This window comes from Palaemon carinicauda, chromosome 4, assembly GCF_036898095.1.
Source record: "Palaemon carinicauda isolate YSFRI2023 chromosome 4, ASM3689809v2, whole genome shotgun sequence".
In the NCBI taxonomy this organism is placed as follows: Eukaryota; Metazoa; Arthropoda; class Malacostraca; order Decapoda; family Palaemonidae; genus Palaemon; species Palaemon carinicauda.
The window spans coordinates 174,326,266-174,353,173 of record NC_090728.1 but is presented as its reverse complement, the minus strand read 5'-3'; the positions used below and the strand labels follow the sequence as shown (position 1 = coordinate 174,353,173).

Below are 26,908 nucleotides of genomic sequence, written 5' to 3'. Positions count from 1 at the left end.
CTTCCACGACACCAAACACAGAAGACTTTCCACTTTGCCTGGTAGACAGATGCGGATGAATTTCGCAGATGTCCAAACATCCTAATCGCAACTTGTTGCGAAAATCCTCTCCCAGCGAGGAGATGCTGGATAGTCTCCAGACGTGAAGTCGTAGCGAAGCTACGGCTTTGTGGAAGATGTTGGCATGTGGAGACTATCTAGCATCTCCTCACTGAGAGAGGATTTTCGCAACAAGTTGCGATTAGGATGTCTGGACATCTGCGAAAGTCATCCGCATCTGTCTACCAGGCAAAGTGGAAAGTCTTCTGTGGTTGGTGTCGTGGAAGAGGCATCTCTCCACTTGATGCCACTATTCCAGCAATAGCGGAGTTCCTCGTGTATTTGCGGGAAGAAATGCGCCTTTCGGGCTCGGCGGTGAAAGGCTATCGCTCAGCCTTAAGTCTAGCCTTCAGGCTCAAAGGAATGGACATTTCTTCCTCGCTGGAACTTTCCCTACTCATACGAAGTTATGAACTTACCTGCCCTCAGTCGGAAGTGAGACCTCCCCCATGGAACGTGGTTCGAGTTCTCAGGTCTCTTAAGAGGCCTCCCTATGAACCATTACGCCAGGCTTCAGATCGCCACCTAACTTGGAAGACGGTGTTCCTACTAGCTTTGGCCTCGGCCAAGCGAGTCGGTGAACTTCATGGTCTCTCATATGGCATCGCCCATTCAAGGGGATGGGGGGAGGTAACGTTCAGATTCGTCCCTGAGTTTATTGCTAAGACTCAGAATCCGGGGGTGCCGGACCCTCGCTTCGACTCCTTCCAGATTTTGAGTCTTCGTTCTGTAACAGATGACCCAGACCATCTCCTACTGTGCCCAGTAAGGAGTCTGAGGCTATATCTCAAAAGAACGGCTGTAGTCCGTCCCAGGTGCAGGCATTGTTTGTGAGCACTGGGAGGACTAAGAGGAGGGTCACCAAGAACACCATCTCGGCATGGATTCGTAGGGTGATTCATCTGTCCCTGAATCCAGACCCTCCTCCATCACGTCGCCCTAGAGCACATGATGTCAGAGGCGTAGCTACGTCCCTGGCCTTCAAGAAAAATTTCTCAGTGACGCAGGTTCTTCAAGCTGGGGTGTGGAAGCGTCAGACGACCTTCACAGCCCACTACCTGCAAGACGTGACCCACAGGAGGCTCGATACGTTTTCTATTGGCCCTGTGGTGGCTGCACAACAGCTGGTTTAAAACCTCAGGCTCCTTAATGGACAAGTAGCAGAAGGTTGAGGGCATTATTACCCGGTCTAGTCTGCATGAATGAAAAGGTTTGTCTGGCCCTTATTCTTTTCTTCATCTTCCCCTCTCTTGGGGAAAGCAGCATCCTGGGTTCTCTGCACAGCTGACCTCAAACCACTGCAGGTAAACCATGTTTCCTTGTGTTCCTAGTATTAAGTTAATACTGTCACGTCCCTATACCCTGACGAGGTGGTATTGGGAGAGTCCTAGCCTAAGTTTCCATCTAAAGGACTACAGGTCAACTTCCTAGGACGAGTCACACTTTATACCTTCACACACAGATTACGTAGGACGCAGCCCTTGCGTAGCAAGGTTCTAGTGAGGTGCAGGGACTCCTTATTGTTGAGTGCTGACACACTCAGATACTGAGTTCCCGGGCAAAGCCAAAAGCCAGTAATGGCCGGAACTTTCCACCCTTCCTAATGGGTGAGTCACCCCTATTAAATAGCGTGGTTTGTATGTCAGTTACGGAACAAATGACAAATTCGTAGATAATTTGTATTTTTCCTAACTATACAAACCTTAGCTATTTAATCAAATTTGTTCGCCAGCCCTATCCCCCTCAAAGTCCTATCTCTAAGCAAAGTGAGCTCGAGCACAGGTGTGTGTGAGGGGGGGGGGGGGGGGGGTAGCAAGCTACCCTCCCTAGTAAACCCTTGTTAAAATTCTAATGGCTCGTCATTTCAGCTACGCCGAAAGTAATAACCCCTATTAAATAGCTAAGGTTTGTATAGTTAGGAAAAATATAAATTATCCACGAATTTGTCATATTGTACTTGATATTTACATCGAAAGCACACTTGCTTTAGAAATTCCATCAGTTGGTTTCATTGATACCCTTCCTTACTGTAATTTCAATTCTAGTGCAGAGGAGCTTACCGATTATGAAATGAATTTTCACTTTTAAGAGACCTTCATACACTCTAATTCATGGTTAACCGATATAAGAAGGCAAGATTAGCTATCTCTTTGCAAACACAAAACTAATAGCTGTCAATTCTGAGGAATAAATTCTGATACTTTAGTTATTTCAAAGATGATACTTTTATAAGAAGTTGATCCATAAACTACAGTTAAATCTAAATTATAAAAAGAGAAAAAAAATATACTTACGAAATTGTCTTTTCGTTCAACAATTCAGATGCTAACTGGGAAACACTTTTCAAAGTGAAAGCAAGTAAGGCAACTGACATCCATCGGCCATCTTCAACAATACGTTTTCCGGACATCAACTCAAGATCAAGTATTCTGTCAGTAAGATTCAACAGAGACTCCACTTGTTCTTGCAAGGTATTCCAATGAATAGATGGTCTATCCTCTGATGAAATAAGATTTCTTGCATTCAGTAGGTCAAATGTCCTGAAAATAATCAACTATCATAACAAACTTGATTTAAGGAAAACCACAATCCATAGAAAATAATAAGGAATTATAAAAGAGTACTGTATAGTAAAATAACTTATCATATCTCACAGAAATGAAATTTGTAAAAATAAAGAATAGTTTTGTCAAACTAAAAGTTTTTATAAGTCCAGGGCAAAACTTACCAGCCATACATTTTAAACTCCAGGAATAGGTGATACACAAAATGTTACACAAAATGCTCTAGCTTTAGAATTCATAAATATAAAATTATTCCATTAACTAACAACTGGATACATTTTCTTCAAGCTAGTGTTTTAAAACACAAAAGTAATTCTCACCAACTTCTACCTTTTCTAAATCCTGCTTGTTCATCTCAGCTTTTCATCAATCTTTCTCTCCAGTCTCTTAAGAATAAGCATGCTATATATTTTCATAACAACTGACGAAAGTGTTATGCCTCTAATTATTGCAATCAGTCAAGCTTCCCTTCTTAGCTATTTTCACCAACACTCCTAACTCCCATTCATCAGGTTTTGCTTCTTCATGCCACATTCTACAAAATAATCTTGTAAGTATTCTGGGAGTCACTTCATTTTCGGCCAGTATCATCTCGGCAGTTATTCCATCGTAACCAGGGGCTTTCCATCTCTTTATTTTTTTAAGGTAGCTTCGACTTCAAACACACTGAATTCATTCATGGGCACATCAAGGTCTTCATCAGCTTCAGGTATATCAATCAAATTATTCCCTTCATATGTCCTATTCATAGCTCCACTAAAGTGTTCCATCCAACGTTGTCTTTCTTCATCTTCTGTTGCTATAACAGAGCCATCTCTCTTTTGATGGGTATACTGTATGCTTCTTCTTTGCCCCAGTTGAGATTTCATTAATAATTCTATGAGCAATTCTCACACCATAGCCACTTCCTGAATTCATAGCTTTGTCAGCCTCATCTGCTTTACTGTCTAAATACTCTCTCCAGTCATTCCTGGCTTTTCTTTTGACCTCGCTGTCAATACTGGAATACTTAGCATGCTCTACCTTGTAATTATCACTAGTTCCTCGAAAACTTTTAACAATCAATTTCAATCTTTGTCTCTTTTTTATAGTATCCCACGTATCATTCGATATCCATGGCTTTCTCCTTGTAACTGTTTGTCCCAAAACTTCACTACCAACTGACTGATATATGTTCTTAATATCACACCATTCTTCATTATTGGTCTGTTCTTCGTCTCTTAAAGTTTCTAGGACTGTAAATCGATTCCTACATTCAATTGCAAATGTTTCTCTGTGCTCTTCCTCTAGAAGCTTAGTGGTATCAAACCTAGGTATTCTATCTAGCTTTCTGTTGGGTGATTTCAGTTTTAATTTCAGTGTGGCAATGAAGACCTGGTGATCACTACCAATATCTGCACCTCTATAGCTTCTTACATTTCTCCAAGTCCTCCTTCTCTCTTTATTAATGGCAATGTGATCTATCTGATTTTTGTAATTGCCATATGGTGAAGTCCATGTATACTTGTGGATGTTCTTATGTTGGAACAGAGTACCTCCAATAACAAAATTGTTTGCTGAACATAAACTTATGAAATGTGCTCCATTTTCATTTGCAACTTTACCAAGACCCTTAACACCCATCACATTCTCTATCCCTTGATTATTTCTTCCAACTTTAGCATTGAAGTCGCCGATCACAATTTTCATATCTCTCTCAGGGATCTCATCTATTATCCTCTGCAGTTCTTTATAGTATTCCTCTTTCCTTTCTTCATGGGTATCATTTGTTAGGGCATAGCAAACTATAATACTCATATTGCACTGCTTTGATTTGAACTTTACTAGTAACAATCTACTATTTACAGCTCTCCATTCGGTTAATGCCTTTTCTGCTCTTGGTGTCATCATCATTCCTACTCCTCTTCCAGCTCCATCTGATCTTCCTGAGTAAATATATATATTCCCATGGTCTAAAGTTTACTTACTAATCCCCTTACAACATGTTCCACTTAAGGGCAAGATATCCAAACTATATTTCATAAATTCACTCTCCACTTGCTGTAACTTCCCAATCTGATTCATGGTTCTAACATTCCAATTACCTATTTTCAATTTTTCTTATGTTATATAAACCGGGAGATACTTAGCACCCCGCTACGCACTGGACTGGGGGTCATTCTTTCATCTTCTCTATCCATGACTGACTAAATCCATTGAGGATTCATTGGCTAGATACATCAAAGGATAGCCAGTTCCTTGTGATGAGCAGTGCCTATCTAACTAATGCAAGTGACCCCTGCCGGTCCATAATATTTCTAGTAAGATCAACCGCCAGACATCAGGAGTAGAAGCCGAAGAGACCGTTTGTCCATTGCCTTAAACCCATCCGTCACCTGCTGGCAATGACTTCATCGAGATTTAAGGGGACATTTTCTCCACACCCAAAGCTCTCATTACTCCACCAAGTTCCTCATCCGCTTATATGAGTATAACCATTGGCAAACATGGATTGCTAAGATATACCGCCTAGCACGGTAATACAGATTAGATGGAAGAATTTTCAAACTGGCCAGACTCAAATCCCAGAGCAAAACCAACATCATTAATGTGACGGAACTACAGTATGCAGATGACAACGATGCCGTAGCCCACATCCAAGCAGAACTCCAAGAATTGGTGGATAATTTCCATGCTGCCTACATGTGTTTTGACCTAACAGTTAACAAGGCCAAAACTAAGATATTGGCCCAGCCAAGACCAGAGGAAAATCCACTAATAACTAACATCACCATGAATGGAACCACCATTGAATGTGTCGAACATTTCTCATAACTGGGAAGCATCCTTTCCACCCAGAACACCTCCTCCAAAGAGATTGAAAACAGGTTACAAGCTGGCCACACTGCATATGGGAGACTATCCACCAGGATGTTCACGAACAAAGACCTAACCAACCATACAAAGGTAATGGTATATAACACCATTATAGAATCTACCTTGTTATATGCATGTGAGACTTGGACCCTTTATAGTGGGGTCCTCAAAAAACTGGAACAATTCCACCATAAAAAACAGAGCAATAATGAAAATCAAATGGAATGACTATGTGTCTAATACATCAGTCCTTGAATGAGCCAATGTCACCAGGATCGAGGCCATGATAATGAAATATTGCATAAGATGGTCTGGCAATGTGATGCTCATGGAGGACACAAGACTGTCAAAGAAAATACTCTTCAGTTAGTTAAGTACAGGCGATCGCCATAGAGGCCAACTTATGTTTCGATCTAAAGACCAACTTAAAAAATCCCTCAAGGAAGCTAACATACACCCCAACACCTTTAAAGCTTCAGGAAGTAAAAGGAACGAATGGAGAAGCAAAGGTAAAGTGGGCATGGACCTCTTTGAAGAGAATAGAAGAGCCAACCTGTTAGCTTAACGACAGCCATGGGCAGAAAGAGCAAATCAACCACAACCACCTCCCACGATTCTGTGTGATCAATGCCCTTGATTATTCAGGGCACAAATTGGTCTTACGGGCCATAGGAAGGCTCACCACCCTAACTATAATTAAGCTACTGTGACTCTCCTCTATTCAATCTTCTTTTGGGACTGAAAACTATGATATTCGGATAAGAGTACAGTGGAACCTCTACATACAATCTTAATTCATTCCAGGAACTGCTTCGTATGTTAAAACAATCGTATATTGGAGCAAATATTACCATAAGAATACACTGTAATTTGTATAATTCGTTCCACAGCCCAAAAACCTATGATAACTCCTTAATAAATTACTACATATAATTACACATAACAATAACACAATTGCATAATATGAAAGAAAGATGTAAAAAAAATAATTATAAGGAAATAATAAAAAAGAAATGAGTTTTTATTATCACTTTACCTTTGAGACAGGCAAACGCAGGTGTAGGAATTGCTTCGCAGGAGGAGACGAACGATCGGCGAGAAGTTAGAGATGGTGACTTTAAAAAAGTCCTCACTCTACTTCTGTTTCTCTCTAAACAAAGCATTAACATGCTCGCTCTCTCTCTCTCTCTCTCTCTCTCTCTCTCTCTCTCTCTTTCTCTCTCTCTCTCTCTCTCTCTCTCTTGTTCTTCTTCACTGTTAGTGTTAGAGATGTCTATTTTTTTCAGAGAGAGAGAGAGAGAGAGAGAGAGAGAGAGAGAGAGAGAGAGAGAGAGAGAGAGAGAGAGAGAGAGAGAGAGAGAGATATTAAACAAAAATGTGTTTAGAGTACTTAAGATTTTTAACAGCGTCAATGAGTTGAAAGACAATCACATGTAACTAAAAAAGTAATATTAGCGAAACTGAATTCCTTTATTAACTAAAACAAATATAGATACAAACACACTCGTGTGCGTATGCACAAACACACACACACAGGTGTAGGAATTGCTACGTAGGAGGAGACAGACGATCAGCGAGGAGGTAGAGATGGTGACTGCGATAACGTACCGTAACTTACTCAAACTTACACTATGGAAACTTTAACCTAACTTAGCTTATTAACTTTTTTTTTCTTTTTATATTTCATATTTTTTACATTTTTTTTTCTTTTTTCTTTTTAATTTTCATCACTTTCGGTGATGAGTTACGGTACGTTATCGCAGTCACCATCTCTACCTCCTCCTCGACCGTCTATCCCCTACTGCGTAGCAATTCCTACACCTGTATGAGTGTGTTTGTATCTATATTTGTTTTAGTTAATAAAGGAATTTAGATTCGCTGATCAAAGAACGGAACAGGGAGTGTACCAAGAAGAGGCTGAAGGGAAGTCTGCCAATGACTGGTTTTCCCCTCTAAAGCAGAACTACCTTTGGTCCTCCCACCCCACAGTGTATTCTAGCCTGTGGTGAGTTAAAGCAAGGAAAGTATCGAGGGGGTGCACATGTGCATCGCTTCGTGGGAATACTGGCCACTTGGTGGCGAAGAACTTTGCCACAGATTGTATACAATTGATGGGGCATCTCAGTTCTTGTAAAAGCGCTGAAAGCAGTGACGTACAATCACTTGTTCTTGTTTCCAATCGAGAGAGTGAATGTGAACTTCCTAGCATGTGGACTATTATTATTACTAGCTAAGCTGCAGCCCAAGTAGGCAAAACAGGATGCTATAAGACAAAGAATGCTAACAGGGAAAATAGCCCAGTCAGGAAAGGAAATATGATTGTACCCTCAAGCAAGAAAATTCTAACCCAAGACAGTGGAAGGACATGATACAGAGGCAATGGCACTACCCAAGACTACAGAACAGTGATTTTATTTTGAAGATTCCTTCTCCTAGAAGAATTCGTTGCCATAGCTAAAGAGTCCCTTCTACCCTTACCAAGTGGAAAGTAGCCAATGAACAATTATAGTGCAGTAGTTAACTCCTTCAGTGAAGAAGAATTTTTCAGTTATTTTACTGTTGTCAAGTGTATGAGGAAAGAGGAGAATGTGTAAAAATGAGGCAAGACTATTCGGTGTATGTGTAGGCAAAGAAAAAATGAGCCGTTACCAGAGAGGGATACAATGTAGTACTATCTGGCCATGTACAGAAAGTATAGGTGACATACGATCTTGTTCCTACATGTCGGAGCACATATGAGCATCATTAGTGACCAAGGGGTCACAAGGAGGATGATCACGCAGTGAACAATCTTGCAGTGACCGATCACCATAGAAAAGACCACGAGGAGATCAAAGATCGTAAAGCATTCCAGATCACTATCATGTGATGGAATGTCACATTACTTGTAAAAGTAAGGAGACTGATCACTGGTTCTTCTAACCCTTTCCCAAGCCAATTTATATTCTTCAGAACTGAAGTGTCAGAGGTGTATCTCGATTGTACAGGGCAAGAAAGAGGAGAAGGGCAGCACCCTTCTTCCCAACCGACAGTTCACATGCTTGGTCTGGAATGAGACTGAGCACTGGTAAAGCAGGAAAGTAAACTCCTGTACCATGTACTATACAGTAATGCTTCCCCAGGCTGGGTTGGTTTTTAGTATTGCATCATCTCATTCACGCATAAGATGGGAGAGACCGGTCGGAGACTTATGCAACTTCTGTTGATAGGTCTTCATGGAATTCTTCAATGATAACTTCTTTTTCTTATTCTCATACAACTTTCGTCAATTGGTCTTCATGGATTTCTTCGAAGCTATCTTCTTTTTCTTTTCTTCTTTTAAGTAGCAACATTTGAATAATTTAATGAAAAGGAAGCACAAAAGGAGGAAGAACTAGAAAAAGAAAGTAGTGCACAGAGGTAGAAGCTCCAGGGGGTTCTTCATAAGCAGGAGAGACAACACCAGCAGGTGCCATACCATTCAGTGCATTCAAAGGTGAAGCAGGAGACGGTAAGACACAACAGGGGCAGCCACAGAAGTTCCGGCAGTGGAAAAAGTCTTCTGCCGATGAGCATCAGCGATGCACAAAGGAGACCAGCTTTTCAAGTTAGGCTGTCATCATTGCTGTACAGCCACACTTTATCAAGATGACTGCTAACAGCCCTACACCCTGCAAAGGGTACAGGGATAATTTCAATAATGGAAGGTTTACACAAAATGTAACACCCCTCTTTATGTTGATTCGATATATGTCAGTTCCAACTTTACGTAGCTAATCCTTAAATATTAAATAAAAAAATAAAATCCACATTACGCAGTTTTACTTGATCTTACGTCGGTATCTACGTCCTATAATACTATAATGTTGAAGCCATGTACGATACTTTTCAATGAAGCTTATTAATGTACGTAAAGTTTCTTGCTTTCATAAAATCATAGTAGGTTCTAAGTACTTTTTGTGTTCAGTATGAATATATGGAACATACAGTATGTCACTTCATAGAATAAAATCCTGACATACGTAAAATAAAAAATCGACTTAGGTCTCCTCCAGCCAATTAACGACGTAGAGAGGGGTATTACTGAAACCTGCCACACATTTGTGGCTTTACCCAGAAACAACTGCATATCCTTGTACTATAACATATCCAGATTTATCCGAACATAAAAGCATGTCTGTGTACTCATATTAATGAATGATGCTTTGAGTAGGAACAAATTGTATACCGTAATGAAACATGAATACAATCTGCAAAGCAAGAGGCTTTTCTACAAAATGAGAAAAAATTTATAATGTTAATTGGAAAATGAAACACTGTTATTATGACATAATGAATAAAATCTGCAAAGCTAGATGCTAGATGCTTTACTACATAATAACAAAAAATTCATCATGTTAATTTGAAAATCAAACACTATTTCATTAAATGACTTACCGGTTAACGTCTGCAATAAAATTTAAAGTATTTCGACAATTGACAAAATTCTTGAGCTTCAAAGTATCAGCAAGATGTAAAGCTTCTATGACTGCCGAGTTGAATACAGAGTCACATTTCTTAATAATCTTTAAAAGATGGTGAAGTTTCAAGTGATCTGGGTTTGCAATTGTTGATGAGTCTACTTCCGTTCCTTTAGAAAGACAAATAAGCTGTTGTATCAAGCTCCATTGAACTTCCTGTTTGGAGAAAAAATAAAACCAAAGTTAACAAGGGGAAAAGGGAAGATTCAATAAAAAAACTAAGGAAAACTGATGAAAACCTATCATATTAAATTGATAATACATAACTTAGCTATAGAACAAACTGCAGCCACAGCAGTGAATTCTCTAAATCCCTTGTACAACACCAACAACAGAAGATATCAAACAAAACTTGATGAGTAATTATTGTACAGTATATTATTGTACTGTACAAATAAGTCTCCTCATGTATGAGAATCTGCAACATACAGTACAAAACTAGTAAATAAAAGGAAAATTTTAAAAGTTATTTATTTTTCATAGCTATACAAACTTAAGTCCTTCAAATTAAGTGGCAGGTGATCTCATTCCTACAAGTCAGAGCACATAGTATCATCACTCGTGACCCAGGGGTCACAAGGAGGATGATCACACAAAGAAAAATCTGCGGTGATCAATCATGTTAGGACAGACCATGAGGAGATCAAAAATCGTAAAGTATTCCAAATTACAATCACGTGACAGAATGTCACATCACTTGTAAAAGTGAGGAGACCGATCACTTGTTCCTCTCAACCTTTCCGAGCCAATTTCTCCTCCCTTCAGAACTGTCCCTTCAGAACTGAAGTGTATCTTGATTGTTCAACGATGCTGGAACTTAATCCCTAATGAGGTACTGTAGTTGGTTTATGACAGGTAGTGCAAGAAGGGAGCAACGCCCACCATCCTGTCACAGAATAGCCACTTTTGTTCTTAGGTCTAAGACTAAGAGGGGTGGCTGGGCTGGGAAACAATCTAAAAGACTTAGGCTTGTATAAAATGTTATTTTCCTTAGTAAAATAAATTTTTTAATATACTTGCCCGATGATCATATAGCTGCATCCCTGCTGCCCGACAGAAAAAATCTACGGGAGGAATACGCCAGCGATCGCTATACAGGTGGGGGTGTACATCAACAGCGCCATCTGTCAAGTAGGTACTCAAGTACTCGATGTCAACAACGAACCAATTTTCTCCTCTGTCCCACTGGTTCTCTATTGGGGAGGAAGGGTGGGTCCTTTAATTTATGATCATCGGGCAAGTATATTCAAAAATTTATTTTACTAAGGAAAATAACATTTTTCAATATCAAACTTACCCGATGATCATATAGCTGATTCACACCCAGGGGGGTGGGTAGAGACCAGCATAACAAGTTGACATTATGAGCTAAGTATTCCGTATTTCATTTTAGCAGTTATTCAAAATAACAAGCATAAAATAAATAAGTACCTGGTAAGGAAGACGACTTGAACAATTACTCTGCCTTTTTAAGTACGTCTTCCTTACTGAGCCTCGCGATCCTCATAGGATGCTGAGCGACTCCTAGGAGCTGAAGTATGAAGGGTTGCAACCCATACTAAGGGTCCTCATCAAAACCTCTAATCTAGGCGCTTCTCAAGAAATGATTTTGACCACCCGCCAAATCAAGTAGGATGCGAAAGGCTTCTTAGCCTTCCGGACAACCCAAAAATATTTCAAGAGAAAGATTAAAAAGGTTCTGGAATTAGGGAATTGTAGTGGTGGAGCCCCCACCACTACTGCACTCGTTGCTACGAATGGTCCCAGAGTGTAGCAGTTCTCGTAAAGAGACTGGACATTCTTAAGATAAAAGACGCGAACACTGATTTGCTTTTCCAATAGGTTGCGTCGAATCTATTTTGCAGAGATCTATTTTGTTTAAAGGTCACGGAAGTTGTGACAGCTCTAACTTCGTGTGTCCTTACCTTCAGCCAAGCTTGGTCTTCCTAATTCAGAAGGGAATGAGCTTCTCGTATTAACAGTCTGATAAAAATAGGATAAAGAATTCTCTGACATAGGCAAAGATGAATTCTTAACTGAACACCATAAAGCTTCAGACGGGCCTCGTAAAGGTTTTAAATAGAACTTAAGAGCTCTTACAGGACATAATACTCTTTCTAGTTCATTTCCAACCATACGATAAGTTTGGAATATCGAACGATATTGGTCAAGGCCGAGAAGGCAGCTCGTGTTTGGCTAGAAAACTAAGATGTAGAACATGTAGCCGTTTCGGATGAGAATCCGATGTTCTTGCTGAAGGCATGAATCTCACTGACTCTTTTAGCTGTGGATAAGCATATCAGGAAAAGAGTCTTAAAGGTGAGATCTTTCAGGGAGGCTGATTGAAGTGGTTCGAACCTGTCTAACATAAGGAATCTTAGAACCACGTCTAAATTCCAACCAGGTGTAACCAAACGACGCTCCTTCGTGGTCTCAAAAGACTTAAGGAGGTCCTGTAGATCTTTATTGTTGGAAAGATCTAAGCCTCTGTGACGGAAGACTGATGCCAACATGCTTCTGTAACCCTTGATAGTGGGAGCTGAAAGAGATCGCTCTTTCCTCAGATATAAGAGGAAGTCAGCTATTTGAGTTACAGAGGTACTGGTCGAGGATACGGATACTGACTTGCACCAGTTTCGGAAGATTTCCCACTTCGATTGGTAGACTCTAAGGGTGGATGTTCTCCTTGCTCTAGCAATCGCTCTGGTTGCCTCCTTCGAAAAACCTCTAGTTCTCGAGAGTCTTTCGATACTCTGAAGGCAGTGAGACGAAGAGCGTGGAGGCCTTGGAGTACCTTCTTTACGCGTGGCAGACGTAGCAGGTCCACCCTTAGGGGAAGAGTTCTGGGAACGTCTACTAGCCATCGAAGTACCTCGGTAAGTTATTCTCTCGCGGCCCAGAGGGAAGCAACTAGTGTCAACTTTGTCCCTTCGTGAGAGGCGAACTTCTGCAGTACCTTGTTGACAATCTAGAACGGAGGGAATGCATATAGATCTAGATGAGACCAATCTAGTCGAAAGGCATCTAAAAGAACTACTGCTGGGTCCGGGATAGGTGAGCAAAGTATTGAGAGCCTCTTGGACATCGAGGTTGCAAAGAGATCTATGGTTGGCTGGCCCCAGGTGACCCAAAGTCTCTTGCATACATCCTTGTGGAGGGTCCAATATGTTGGAATTATTGTCCCTTCCTACTGCGACAATCTGCTAAGACATTCAAGTTGCCTTGGAAGAAACTTGTTACTAGTGAAAAGGCTAGACCTGTTGAACAGGAGAGGAGGTCACTTGCAAACTCGTACCATGTCAGAGAGTAGGTCCCTCCTTGCTAGGAGATGTACATCAAAGCAGGGAGTTGTCCGTGTTCACCTCCACTACTTTGCCTTGAAGGAGAGACCTGAAGCTTTTCCAGGTCAGACGTACTGCCAGAAGCTTCTTGCAGTTGAAATGCATTGTCCTTTGACTCGAGTTCCATAATCCCGAGCATTCCCTACCGCCTAAGGTCGCACCCCAGCCTACGTCCGATGCGTCTGAGAAGAGAACGTGGTTGGGAGTCTGAACAGTCAGGGGAAGACCCTATCAAAGGTTGATAAAGTCCTTTCATCAAGTCAGACCAGACTTATCTTCCGGAAACCGGGATCGAGACCGCTTCTAGCGTCTTGTCCTTTTCCAGTGAAGAGCTAGATGAAACCGAAGAGGACGGAGGTGTAGTCTTCCAAGTGACACCAATTGAACCACGGATGACAGTGTCCTAACCAGACTCATCCACAGCCTGACAGGGCCGTGTTCCTTCTTCAGCATCTTCTGGATGGATAGCAGGGCTGGGGGTTGATCGTCTTGTTCAGCCATGTCCCCATCAGAGGGTTCCTCATCCGAAACTGATGAGGAAACGGCAACGGAGTGGGCAACGTCTGACTCACCGAATCCGGTCGCACTGGTGGATGCGTGACGGAGCCGGACACAAGATCATGGTACTGCTGCACAGTCTGTGAACTGTCAACCATGGGGAAGCGAGGAAGTACAGCGACAACCCGAAACTGTCTAGACTGTCTGGGTTGTGCAGACAACCCCTTATCGGGTTGCTGAGGTTGCCGCACTGCGTCACAACAAGTCACCTCTGCTGGTTGTTGAACGTCTTCCCAGTGACACACTGAACGTCCACAACCACCTCCGAGAGTCGCTTAACGTCAACGTGCGACTGGCAACCCACACTGGGTCGCACCGGTGGAGGAACCATCTCAACTGGCGGACGTGAGTAGGATACCTCAGCGTCAACAGGGCGTACAACCAACCGGTAGGAAGGTTGTTGGCAAGAAGGTTCTTCTCCGTAAAAAATTCTCTATCAAGGACTAAGCTTGGACTGCATGTCTTGCAACGAAGCCCAAGGTCTATGGGAGCAGGTGTGGCAACAGACGGGGTTAGCGACTGAAGCGGAACCATTTACCCTCCCTGGAAGCATGTTATGCTTTAATTAAAGTCCCTAGGAGGCTAAGCAGCTTAAGGCTCCTCTCCAAATGACAGAGTCCTCAAGGGAATATCAGAAGGAGGGAGAACAGCACTTTCTCATCTACAGGAACCATGTCCGAGAAAAGCTAGGTTATCTCAGTGAGGGTTTCACTGGTGCATAAGCAGCAGACCAGAAGGCAACGTTATGAAACTGCTTGACAGTCTGTGAACTGTCAAAAACTGAACTGTCAACCCCAACAGGTGCGTGAGGACATACAGCACTGGTGTATTAATAGCACACCAGACGGCAACGTCATGTAACTGTTTGACAGTCTGTGAGTTGGCAACAACCAAAGCTGTGTGGGGAAGCCTCAACTCCTGACTGACTAGTTTGCTGCGGGCGAGTGGCGGTAACCACAGTGTGTTGCGGAGGCTGACACACCGTGTCAAAACACGGCAGCTTGTGGTAGCTCACGCACGGCAACGGAGTGCTCCGTGTGTCTGTGGGAGTCAGCATGCATCTAGCAGGGTCGACTGCGCATGGGTGGAGGAGCTCTCACAACAAGAGTGTGGGAGCAGGCAGCCATGCCGGGCGCACAACCGTGGCAGGCTGTAGGCCAACGGGTGCATCGTCAACCTTCTCCGCAGTCTGAATGTGGGAGCTGGCAACAACAAAAGCGGAGTGCTGGTGCGTGGGAGGGACTGCCGTGGGTTGCGGAGCATGCCGCATTGCGGCAAAACACGGCAGCTTGACAGCACTTCCCACTGCTGATGCGGTAGCTCACGCATGTCAACGGAGGGTGCAGCATGAACATGCGTCTGGCAGGATCGACTGCGCATCGGTGGAGCTCTCACAGGTGGAGTGTGGGAGCAGGCAGCCGCAGTATCTGCTGAGCGCACAACCGTGGCAGGTTGTAGGTTAACAGGTGCAGTGTCAACCTTCTCAGCACGATACTCCTGCATGAAGGAAGCAAGCTGAGACTGCATATCTGCAGCATGGACCACTAGGGTCTATAAAAGACGGCAACAAACGGAGCTACTGTCCGTTGTGACTGAGGGTCTAAAACAGTTGGTGCGGCAACAGTCGGAGTTACTCCCTGTTGCGGTACCACCTTGCCTCTCTCGGAAGGTGTGCAGTCGTCGGATGACTGCAGCGAGTCCGGACTGACCCAGTGGCTACACCTAGGCCGTTGGACTTGCGCGGAAGGAACCGACTTGCACTTAAAAAAGCTGCAAGATTTGGTCCATGGTTTCTGCGAGAAACCTCTTCCGCAGACGAGGAATAAATGGGCTCTCTCGTCTTTGTGTGGGTGGGGTGATCACGTCGGCAACGTGTGTAGATACACCCGAAACCACGGAGGGAAACGTCTGTTCGTCGATCAAGGCCTGTGGAACCCTTAAGTCCTTCGACATTACTTCTCCCCTGAGCTTGGGAGCTTGTAAGAGGTATCGGACTAGGTGAACCACTGGCACGAACAGACGAACCCTCGAACGCAACACTGTAACACTTTGCGCATATCACTTTATCACTTTTGATTTTCTGTTAGCACTTATTTCACTGAAATCGAAACTTTAACTGATTTCTATCTGAAACACGCAATCCTATCCTTCATTAAAAGGTAGTAATTGCGAAAACAGTATTACAATGCAACAGAAAAACATAATTAAAGATAAAGAATTCAGTGGCTGGAAAAGAGACTAAACACTAGATCAAATAAACTACGTTTAAAATCTCTCACCGCATAAAGCCTGGGAACAAGAATAAAACTCTAGAAACGTTTTACCTTCTTCCCCTACAGCGACTAGGGAGAAGAGTAAAAAAACGAGAACAACGTTACCCGCTTGAACGAAACGTTTATTCTCCTCTCTCTCCCTCCGTCTCTATCTCTCTCTCTCTTCTCTCTTGACTTAGAACCTGAGAGAAGAGCCCAATCATATATCGTTAAAACATATTATTTGATAAAGGAAAAAACTGAAAGGTTTCCCAAATAAAAAGTTCCTTTATTTAGAATTTAAACCATTAAGCTAAGAAAGAATGAACGAAACGCTAGAATCGGTTTACTCTTACTGCAACGTGAAACCGTGAAATACTCTCTCTCTATCGTAACGATAGAGCGCATGTTGAACGTTCTGAACGTCAACAACTGCGGAGACTAAACTAAACGTTAGTTCATCTTTGAAAACAGTACGAGACTATCAAAGAAATTCTTTCATAAAACATTAAAATTAAAAAAGTATTAAATTTTTAAAAGGTAAATACGATATGACGGGCTCAATGTTAATTAACTTCGGTTCCAAGTAAGGACCGCCTACTATTAGGAAAGGTCGCATATAAACAAACATAAAAATTAATTTTTATAAGTTTATAATAAATGGAAAGTTAATCGAAGAGGCCTATAAAGGCGGAGAGATAAAAAAAAAATAGATCTATAACTTGTCAAGCCAAATTACCAAAAACCTAAACACACTTCCGTCTAAGGGAAGGGTCGGCCATTTAAAAGTGAAAGAGAGTCCATACTCTCTTCGTCACCAACACTTCCGTCTAAGGGAAGGGTCGGCCATTTAAAAGTGAAAGAGTCCATACTCTCTTCGTCACCATAATTAAATCTATCCAAAACGAGTTCAAGTTTTGAAATGAAGATAAAACCCTGCATAGCGAAAGCTCAAAACTGGAATAGTGTACTTCACCAAATCGTTGTGAAAACAAATCCAGTTAGGGACGGCGTATTTAGTAGGTCTTGCCTGTGGCACGACAGAGGGAAAATTGGTTCGTTGTTGACATCGAGTACTTGAGTACCTACTTGACAGATGGCGCTGTTGATGTACACCCCCACCTGTATAGCGATCGCTGGCGTATTCCTCCCGTAGATTTTTTCTGTCGGGCAGCAGGGATGCAGCTATATGATCATCGGGTAAGTTTGATATTGAAAAATACTCTTTAACATTCAAATTTGTTCTCCACATGTATATAAATCTTTTATTCATTAAAATAGGGACACACATTCATTGATGAGATATAAAACTTTTATTCATTAAAATAGGGACACACATTCATTGATGAGAAGAAGTCCTCTAGAACGAAACTGGAAGGTTTTCTTTCCCCGGACATGCCACCCTTTCTGGTCCAGTACGGAAGCAAGAAAGACGATTCCAACAACCTCCTAACAGATAATCATAGGGATGTAGAAATAGTTAGGACCTCGACCAATACTGATTTGAAAGGATGCCAGTACAGTTATAACTATATCTTCAATTAATCAGAAATGTACAGTATATGATAACGGCCAAGTATGTCATAATCGTGTTTAGAAAACTAATTTTTCATATAAGATTAAATGGTAAGTCTGTCTAATGTGGACCCCAAGTCCCCAACTTTTTTCATATTTTCTAAATAAACTGTATTTAACCAGAGGCAAAAAACTTTCTTAACTATGTATTATCATACAATATTTAATAACTCTGAGTTTAAGAATGAAATTAACATCACTACAGTATACAGTGAACTGTGGTGAGCAATTCGTTGATTCATGTCAGTGAATGAAACAAAAAGAAAAACAGCATTCAATTTCATCAGCTGCTCATTCTCTCTCTCCTTCTGGTGCCATACATACATACATATACCAAGGCACTTCCCCCAATTTTGGGGGGTAGCCGACATCAACAAATTAAACAAAAACCAAAAAAGGGACCTCTACTCTCTACGTTCCTCCCAGCCTAACAAGGGACTCAACTGAGTTCAGCTGATACTGCTAGGGTGCCACAGCCCACCCTCCCCTGTTATCCACCACAGATGAAGCTTCATAATGCTGAATTCCCTACTGCTGCTACCTCCGTGGTCATCTAAGGCATCGGAGGCAGCAGCAGGGCCTACTGGAACTGCATCACAATCGCTCGCCATTCATTCCTATTTCTAGCACGCTCTCTTGCCTCTCTCACATCTATCCTCCTATCACCCAGAGCTTCCTTCACTCCATCCATCCACCCAAACCTTGGCCTTCCTCTTGCACTTCTCCCATCAACTCTTGCCATAAATATATATGGCCCCAGTTCTTCTAATTTCACTCAATCCTATTATATGCCAATTTAATTCTTTCACCTCTTCAAGTAACACAGCAAGATCTTGTCGAGATAGGATCTTCACGTTGTAAGTTGCAAGTTTGTTTCCAAAGGTGGCCTGTTCTAGTTCAGAGATATCAAGCAGTGTCCTGCTTCTGCCTGTTCCCCCCCCCCCCCCCAACACCAAACTCTTCTACACCTGAAATTCTGGAATCTATAGATATTGGGGGTGACAAAGGCGGACTGGAGACGACAGGACTATGGCATTTGACTGTACATCAAAGGAAAATGGATCCCATGTATAAGTGAAGCAAGATTTTCCTTAAAAGGTGTTAATTAAATTTGACACAAAATAATTTATGCTCTGCACAATTCCATTTTCAATCATTGGCCAAGGGTTAAAAGACAGTATTTGATTTTTTCAGCTGACTACTAGTTTTAGCATACTGTACAACATTATTGAATTCTAAAATATCCTGATCTTTAAAGAGTTAATTGTGCTTTACTAAATAACTTTTGTTTTTCAATTTCAGGCACATTTTAAAAATTAACAATTACTGTACTGACTTTCTTTTAGTTGTGATTAGCCGATCTCAAGCTGCTGCTACTGTATCAAGTATATGTGCACATGCGAATAACAAACAGTATAGTTTATATACAGTAATTTTTTAAGTTATTAAAAACATCGTAATACTGAATATTATATCAGCACCAATATGTTATAGCCTATCATACTTTTCATACAGTTCTTTTTTGGGCTTAGGCCATGTCGTGCTGATGGAAGTTCCTTTGTTGGTAGCTTCCTAAGTTATATGTGACTAGTGATATATCCCAGAGAATTTACCAAAGGTACCCAGAATTCTAACTCCTGGAGCGAGTATCCCTTAAATCTCTCCAAGGGATATCGCGTAAGGACGTATCTTGACACGTCTCATAGCTATTTACACCCCAAATAGCCTTTCGTTACGAGAGGGAATGTGGCAAGAAAAAATAGGAGAGTCTTAGAGAGGTAAACACTCGACTCTCCTAATGTACTGTAAAATAGTTCGGGCTTCCGCCGCTATGAGGCGCCACCAACCATTCTTTCGTTTGTAGCTTTTGGTGACAGCATTTATTAGTGTTATCTCGCTATTTTCGAGGAATTTCTTTGCTAATGAAGGATTCTCCCGCTTCATCAGCATCTGGAAAGTTAAGTAATATCTTTAGATTGTGTAAATGTAGGCTCTTGCCAGTTTTTGCTCTCGATTGATATCGTAATTAACGTAACAAGAGCCGTTGCCAGCCGGATGGTGTCATGGACGCAATCGTTCTTTTGTTTATTTAGTTAGCAAGAACGATATTCCCGGCATTATTGCTTTAATGACTTTAGCTATCTAGAAGTATAGCTAGGAATTTTTATATTATGTCATTGTTGTCGTGTTTTTGGCCTTTGATAAGAGCCTCTCGGGTGCTAGGCTAGTAGCCTAGGCACTTTCACACCTAATGCATGATATAACCTTCGTGGTAAAGTTTTATTGAAGCTTAGGCAATATTTTATACAATTAAGATATTACTATTTCTTTTTCCTCTTCCATATAGTATACTAGAGTTACGTAGAACGTTTCTCTAAGCTCTTTAGCTTAATAGCTTTAGTGCTTTAGTATACTTTATATGTCCCCATTACTCTTGTATTGTCTTTAGGGGTAAGATAGTCATCATTGCCCCTTTAATTCAATACTATCTCTATGAGATATAAGAGTAATTCCCTTTCCCTCTGATTAGCCTAGGCTATCCTCAGTGAATTTGCTGTTACCTATGGTTTGGTAAATTCTCTGGGGCATTTCGTTTCTCTCTCCTTTTCTCTGAGCTGGCAACTGAGTAGCTTGTCAGCATTGAGTTTGGAGTTGAGGACGGGACATCAGAGTAAAGTCTGTGTTAGGCATCTAGCTACCTGGATTTATACCGGCAACTGAGTTAGCTTGTTGGTATTCCAGTAGGGCTAGTTGCTGTTCAGGAGGCTAGCCTCCCTAGACCTTGGTGGTTATTGTTTCGCAATTTCCGCCTTATGGTCTAGCAGACAGTCTTGTATTAGGGGTTCTTAACTGGAAGATAGGTTTCTTCCCTGTTTTGATTCCTGGTACGAGATTCTGTTCTCATGGGTTCGTTTTCGGACGTTCTCTCATTGCCTAACCCAGCTTGGGGAATTGAATTCCCCTATTTGAGGTTACTATGAGGACAGAATCCTTCAGGTTAGGTAAGGCCCTAGGGTATTACCTTTCTTATGGATTATTCACCCCTGCCCTGCTATCTCTTTCGTGTTGAATGATCCAACACCCTTATGGCCATGGTCCTACATATGCTCCTATGGACGTCTGTGGACCTGGCTTGAGTTTTTCTGTCCGTAGCTAGTACGCTGCTGGCAGATAACCTCATTTCTCTGAGTGTACCTTAGAGTCCTCCCTTGGACTGCCTTCCATATGCCTTAAGATGGGATATGGTTGAGTGGAAGCCCGAATTTATTTCCCTCTTCCACTGGCACACTCTTTCAGGATGTAGACGTCTTAGTTGATCTTTGCTGTTTTCTGTCATTATCTTTTTCTCCTACTATCACTCATGGGCTACATCAGCAGTTAATTCTGCCGCCAGTTTTGGATGGCTAGGCTAACAGTTCGCTGTTAACCCTTTCCTCGGACATCGTAGACCGATGCCGCTGGTTAGGTCCTAGGTATGTCTGCCGGCAACTGAGTAGCTTGCCGGCAACTATCCTATGCCTTCCATCCAAATATTAAACAACGCTGGCCTGTCGGCATAAGCTAGCTAGCCCATCATGCCGACGTTGCCGGCAGGGCCGGCAGTGTCGGCGGGGCCGGCAACATTGACGGCATACTGCCGCCGATAACTGCTGTACCCAGGAAAAATTATTATTTTTTCCATCCTACAAGTGGTTCTTGTACAGCCATTTGTGAGACCATCATATAGAGAGATGATTTTCTTCTATAATAATGGTTATATCCATTTAATATTATCCACTATATTGAACTTTTTAAGAGGATGTGTCAAGAAGACACTAAATATTCTAGATATTTCCTCTATTATTATTTAATTCTTTGTGAATTTTTTAGTTCAATATGGGGGGGGGGGGGTCATAGCAAATGGCTGATCGGGAAACACATGTGGGTGTCTTTCCTTCTATAGCTTACCCTATCCAAGCTAACATTATAACTGTTGTTATGTTGAAATCAGAAGATTTCACAGAAAACTCATTTGCTTTTCTTTTATTTACAGGAGGAGCATCCTGAGTGCGGGAACAACTTTTGTGAGGTCCGCAGCAAGGACTTCTACGGACATGGCGTGTGTAGGTCTCACGCCCGCTGTTCTATCACCAAAGGGGCTCTCAAGTACTGGGACCCGAAGGTATGTACCGTGTGTGAGAAGTTGGTTAAAGAGGCTTTTGATGAACAAAAGTTTACCGAGTCTAGGGATGCAGCTAGGGCTGCACTGCGTAAATGGGTAAGAGGTTTTCAAAAGAACACCTCAGGCCCATACCTTTCTAATGCTAGGATGAGGGACTGTCTCTTCCCCGGAGCGCGTGATGACGATATCATCCCCCAGACGAAACCTGCAATCCCTTTGGTGCAGATTCAGGTTCAGAAGCCTAAAGAATATGATGTTGCGGATACTTTGGAAAGTATCCATTTAGACGACAATATGTCTGTCGTCTCTGACGAGACCGAGAAGAATCTCCTTGTAGAAGAGTTAGACCAGGAGACAGTTGTCCCTCCTGCTTGTGATGTGGAGAACATCGAAGTGGCTTCGGTTTTTTCGGCTGCGGTGGCTGAGCCAGCACCCTCAACATCTTCACAACCGCCTCATCTGGAGACGATTACTAGTGCTCTTCAGTCCTTAATGTCAATGGTTTATGACTTACAGAAGAGGTCTACCGAGAAAGAGACCACTTTCCGGACAGAAATTGAGCACTTAGTTTCTTCACGCCTAGCCCTGAAGAAGCTAAACGTTAAGGACCTTCCTGCATTCTCCGACGTTAACCCGTGGAGGTATGCGGAACATATGCCTATGTCAGCAGGCAGGATCTTCCTCTCGGAGAAACTGGGTTCCGTTCCAGTGGAGGAGATTGAGTTTTGGCCCAGCAGAGGGGTCTACCCGGACTGTTATGTCCGGCTCAAAAATGAACCGGTAGCCAAAGAAGAGACAGAGCCCAAAGAAGTAATTGTCTTTGAGCTCGTTAAGGCGCAAGCTATACTTACGTCAAACCTAATAGAGAGGGCATTCACTAGCTCAAAGGTGCCAGTTTTGAGCAAGAAATACCCATCATTTATTGCTGACCCTCAACGTGCTTTTCCCTTTATGGATAAAGGGCTTAAAGTGGCCTTGAAGGCGGCGAGGGCAGGAAAACACTGTCCCACGCTAGAAGAATGCAAGCCTTTCTCCCTTGCTTTCCCTTCAGATGATAAAGACTGGAAGGACGTTCATGTTACCTTCTCAGTCGGGAAGCTGGAGGCTGATATCACTGGACGACAGTTGAACGAGGACCTCCCAAAGCTGTCAGAGTTTCTCTTAAGAAGAGAACACGAGACTAAAGAACGCCTGGCTGCGTCTATGTCTCTCCAAACAGGGCTAGAAACAATGGCTAGCATTCCCGATACCCCAGACATGTATGTGGTCTTTGCCAAGGCTCACTTGGCTACAGTAACTAAGGACCTGTACAACTTTGTCGGAGCCAGGACGGCTTGTAGAGTGTTTGTGTTTGCTTCCGCCTCCGTAAAACACGAACCCAGGAAGCTCATAGCTTCTAATATCTGGGGAAAAGACCTCTTTCCTAGTGATGTGGTCAAAGAGGTCGTAGATAAGGCTGCCTCGGAGAACAGAAATCTGCTCTCCAAGTGGGGGTTATCTTCAAAGAGGAAATCTTCGGCTGAAGGATGTCCCCAGCCGAAGAACAAGTCTAAACGACCTCGGTTGCCCTCTCAACCAAGACAGCAACACCAACAGCTTCCTGTGGCCACGGTGTCCCACACAGTGGCACAACCTACCACCACCTTTCAACTGGTGTCGCAAACACTGGCGACACAGTCACCAGTTTTCACCCCAGCCTTTGAAAGGCAATCGGCTTCTTTTAAGCCAAAGTCTCGAGGATCCTTTTGAGGTTCCTCTAGACGCCCCTTCAGAGGAAGAGGCTACAAGGGTGGACGTGGCCAAGGAGGTAAATCCTCCAACCAGCACTCAAAGTGAGATGCTGCCAGTAGGAGGGAGACTTCTCCATTTTCAGGATCGGTGGACCTTCGATCCTTGGGCCCACAGCCTGTTCAAGATGGGACTAGGGTGGAGTTGGAACCCGACTCCACCAAGCTTTCCTCATTTCTTCCAACCTTCAACCCCAGTTTTGGAAGAATATGTTTAAGAATTACTGGACAAGAAAGTAATACGGAAAGCAATGTCCATCAAGTTTCAAGGAAGGCTATTCTGTGTTCCGAAAAAGGATTCGGAAAAGCTCAGAGTTTTTCTGGACTTATCTCCACTCAACAAGTTCTTTGTGAACTACAAGTTCAGAATGCTGACGCTTCAGCACATAAGGACCCTTCTGCCCAAAAGGGCATACACAGTCTCCATAGACATGACGGATGCGTACTGGCATGTACCAATCAACCGTCAGGTTTCCCCCTACTTAGGGTTCAAGCTCCAGGAAAGATATGTCTTCAGAGCCATGCCCTTCGGTTTGAACATCGCACCGAGAATATTTACAAAGCTTGCGAACGCAGTTACTCGACAACTACGCCTCAAGGGTGTTCAGGTAATGGCTTACCTGGACGACTGGCTGGTGTGGGCAGCATCCAAGGAGAAATGCGTGCAAGCCTCCATAAAGGTGATCCAGTTCCTAGAGTATCTAGGGTTCAAGATAAACTTGAAAAAGTCTCGGCTGTCTCCAGCTCAAAAGTTCCAGTGGCTGGGAGTTCACTGGGACTTACAGTCACATTGCCTCTCGTTGCCGATGGCAAAGAGAAAGGAGATAGAAGGGGCCGTCAAAAATCTTCTTCAATCCCGAAGAATATCAAGAAGGCAACAGGAGGGAGTGTTGGGGTCTCTCCAGTTTGCCTCTTTGACGGACCCACTTTTGAGAGCACGACTAAAAGATGCATCAGGGATCTGGAGAAAATTCGCTTACAACGATCGAAGAGATCTACTAAGACCACTACCAAGTCGTCTACGATCAATTCTCAAGCCATGGTCGGAAGTGAAGAGCTTAAGAGGAAAAGTACCCTTGCAAGCACCCCCTCCTGCAGTCACCGTCCACACGGATGCCTCACAGGAAGGATGGGGGGGTTATTCTCATCATCGAAAGGTACAGGGAACTTGGTTCCCCCTCTTCAAGTCCTCCCATGGAAATGACAAGAAAGATGGGCAAACATGTTTCATTCTACCTGGATGGTGTGGTGTCATGGGTAGATACAATACTTTTAAAAGAATATAATGAAACACAAAAATATCTATTCCCAGTGTGAGCAGCGAGGCGAGACAAGATTTGACTGTGGCCCTATTTGGGCAATCCTGTCATCTCTTCATTTTCACAGCATTTTGGAAGTAAACCAAGCCTCGCCGAGAGCGCCTGCCGTGATAAGGAAACTTCACGTTTGACCAAGATGTCATCGTCTTAATTAGTGGAGTCAGCGTATTTTGAGAAACCGAGCCTGAGGGAAATCCTGTTTAGGATATATGTCAGCATGGAAGGACGTGCTGCCCTTTTCTTACGACTTAACACGTGGTCCGGATTGCATCAGAAATTTCTTCTAGAAGGTTCCATGGCGTGCTCGAAGTGGATGTTTTTGAGGAAGCCAATAGAGATGCAGAATTGTTAAAAAGAACGCCTTCTATGGAGATGGCCACTGCCCACTGTAATTAACTCCACCCATACATGGGTATATAAACTTCAAGAAGAGATTGTCCAAGGGAGATAGGACAGGACATAAGACAAGAGGAACTATGTCCGAAGCATATAAGATCGAAGACCTAGCAAGATAAGAAACAGAGAAGACCAGAAGTCTAATAGAGCCACATTTTAACCTTCTCTTCAGACAACAAAAGCCTATCTCCAAAAGATTCTTCTATGGCCGAGAAGAAGAGATAAATTGAAGCAACCAGCCCTCCTTGCTTGTGACAAGAAGTAGCCAACACTGCCTTCAGCCTGCCTTCGTTCAACAGTATCATCGAATCCTTGGAAGAAGATCTCTGATGTCCCATCTTGATGCCACCCTTTTGTGACGTCTTCGAATCCGGTCACCGTGCTAGTTTCATCTGAACTTCAGCTGCCCTTCTGCAATGTTTTCAAACCTGAAGTCTCCATACCGGTATCGTCTCAGCGGCTGCAGAAAACTATTCTTAAGTATTTCTACCTTATTGACTGTTCCCCCTTTCTGTTGGTGTTTTGATTGATTTGATTTGTCAGTTAAAGTAACCGAAGAAGTAACATTAGTTTTCTTTGTAAGTTTGTGAATAAACGTGGTGTTTTTTTTTTTCGTGTGTTTCTTTTTATATTCATATCCCATATTTCAATCGGTGTTGTTGATATTTATTTTGCTTATTAAAAGAACCTGTAATGATTTTAAGATCGTAACAGTTGGCGACCTTGCCAGGATTTTCAACAACGTAACCAATTGAAACAGGGAGAATATTGAAAGAAGCAGAATGAGTGAGATTACAAAAGATTTAATAGCTTTAGGTAAACTTCTCGGTCTAGATGGTGATGCTCTCCGTATGTTTTTAAGAGAGAGCAGGAAGTGTTTGAGAGAGACGTAAGAGCAGCTGAAAAAGAAGAAAAGGAGAGACAGCGAGAGGAAAATGAGAGACAGCGTAAGCATGAGTTAGAAATCGCTCGTTTAAGGCAAAATCTTCATAATAGTCCGCCAGGTAGCAGACCAAGGAGTAATGCGTCAGATAGCAGACGGGGCAGTAATTCATCATTGAACGATGATTCTGATAACTTAGGTATGGGTGCAGTGATGAAATTAATTCCAAAATTTGATGAGGAAGATGTAACAAAATATTTCATGTCTTTTGAAAAGTTAATGAATAGAGTAGGTTGTACCAAAAACAAGTGGACTTTGTATTTACAGTCAGTCTTAAGTGGTAGGGCCCTTTCTGTTCATAGTTGTATGTCTGAGGATGAAAGTGAAGACTATGATATTGTGAAAGAAACTGTTCTCAGTGCATACAGGTTAGTACCAGAGGTGTATCGTACGAAATTTAGAAGTTTGAAAAGAGATGAGAGCAGTACTTATGTAGAATACGGAAAGAAGTTAGAAAGATCATTTGGTGACTGGTTAACTTCCGCTGAAGTAGATAGTTCTGATGATCTCAAGAACTTAGTTTTGTTAGAAAACTTCAATGATAACATATCTCCAGA

The 26,908-nt window shown here is 42.5% G+C and overlaps 1 protein-coding gene across 1 annotated transcript in view; it reads right to left on the bottom strand.

Moving 5' to 3' along the window:
• Positions 1-26,908, bottom strand: part of LOC137640203 (uncharacterized) — a 129,986-nt gene that overhangs the window by 5,446 nt on the left and 97,632 nt on the right. The window contains exons 7-8 of the mRNA XM_068372739.1: positions 9,936-10,174; positions 2,394-2,639 (exon numbers count right to left, since the gene is read on the bottom strand). Coding sequence (XP_068228840.1) covers positions 2,394-2,639; positions 9,936-10,174 — 485 coding nt within the window. The remainder of the gene's footprint in view (positions 1-2,393; positions 2,640-9,935; positions 10,175-26,908) is intronic.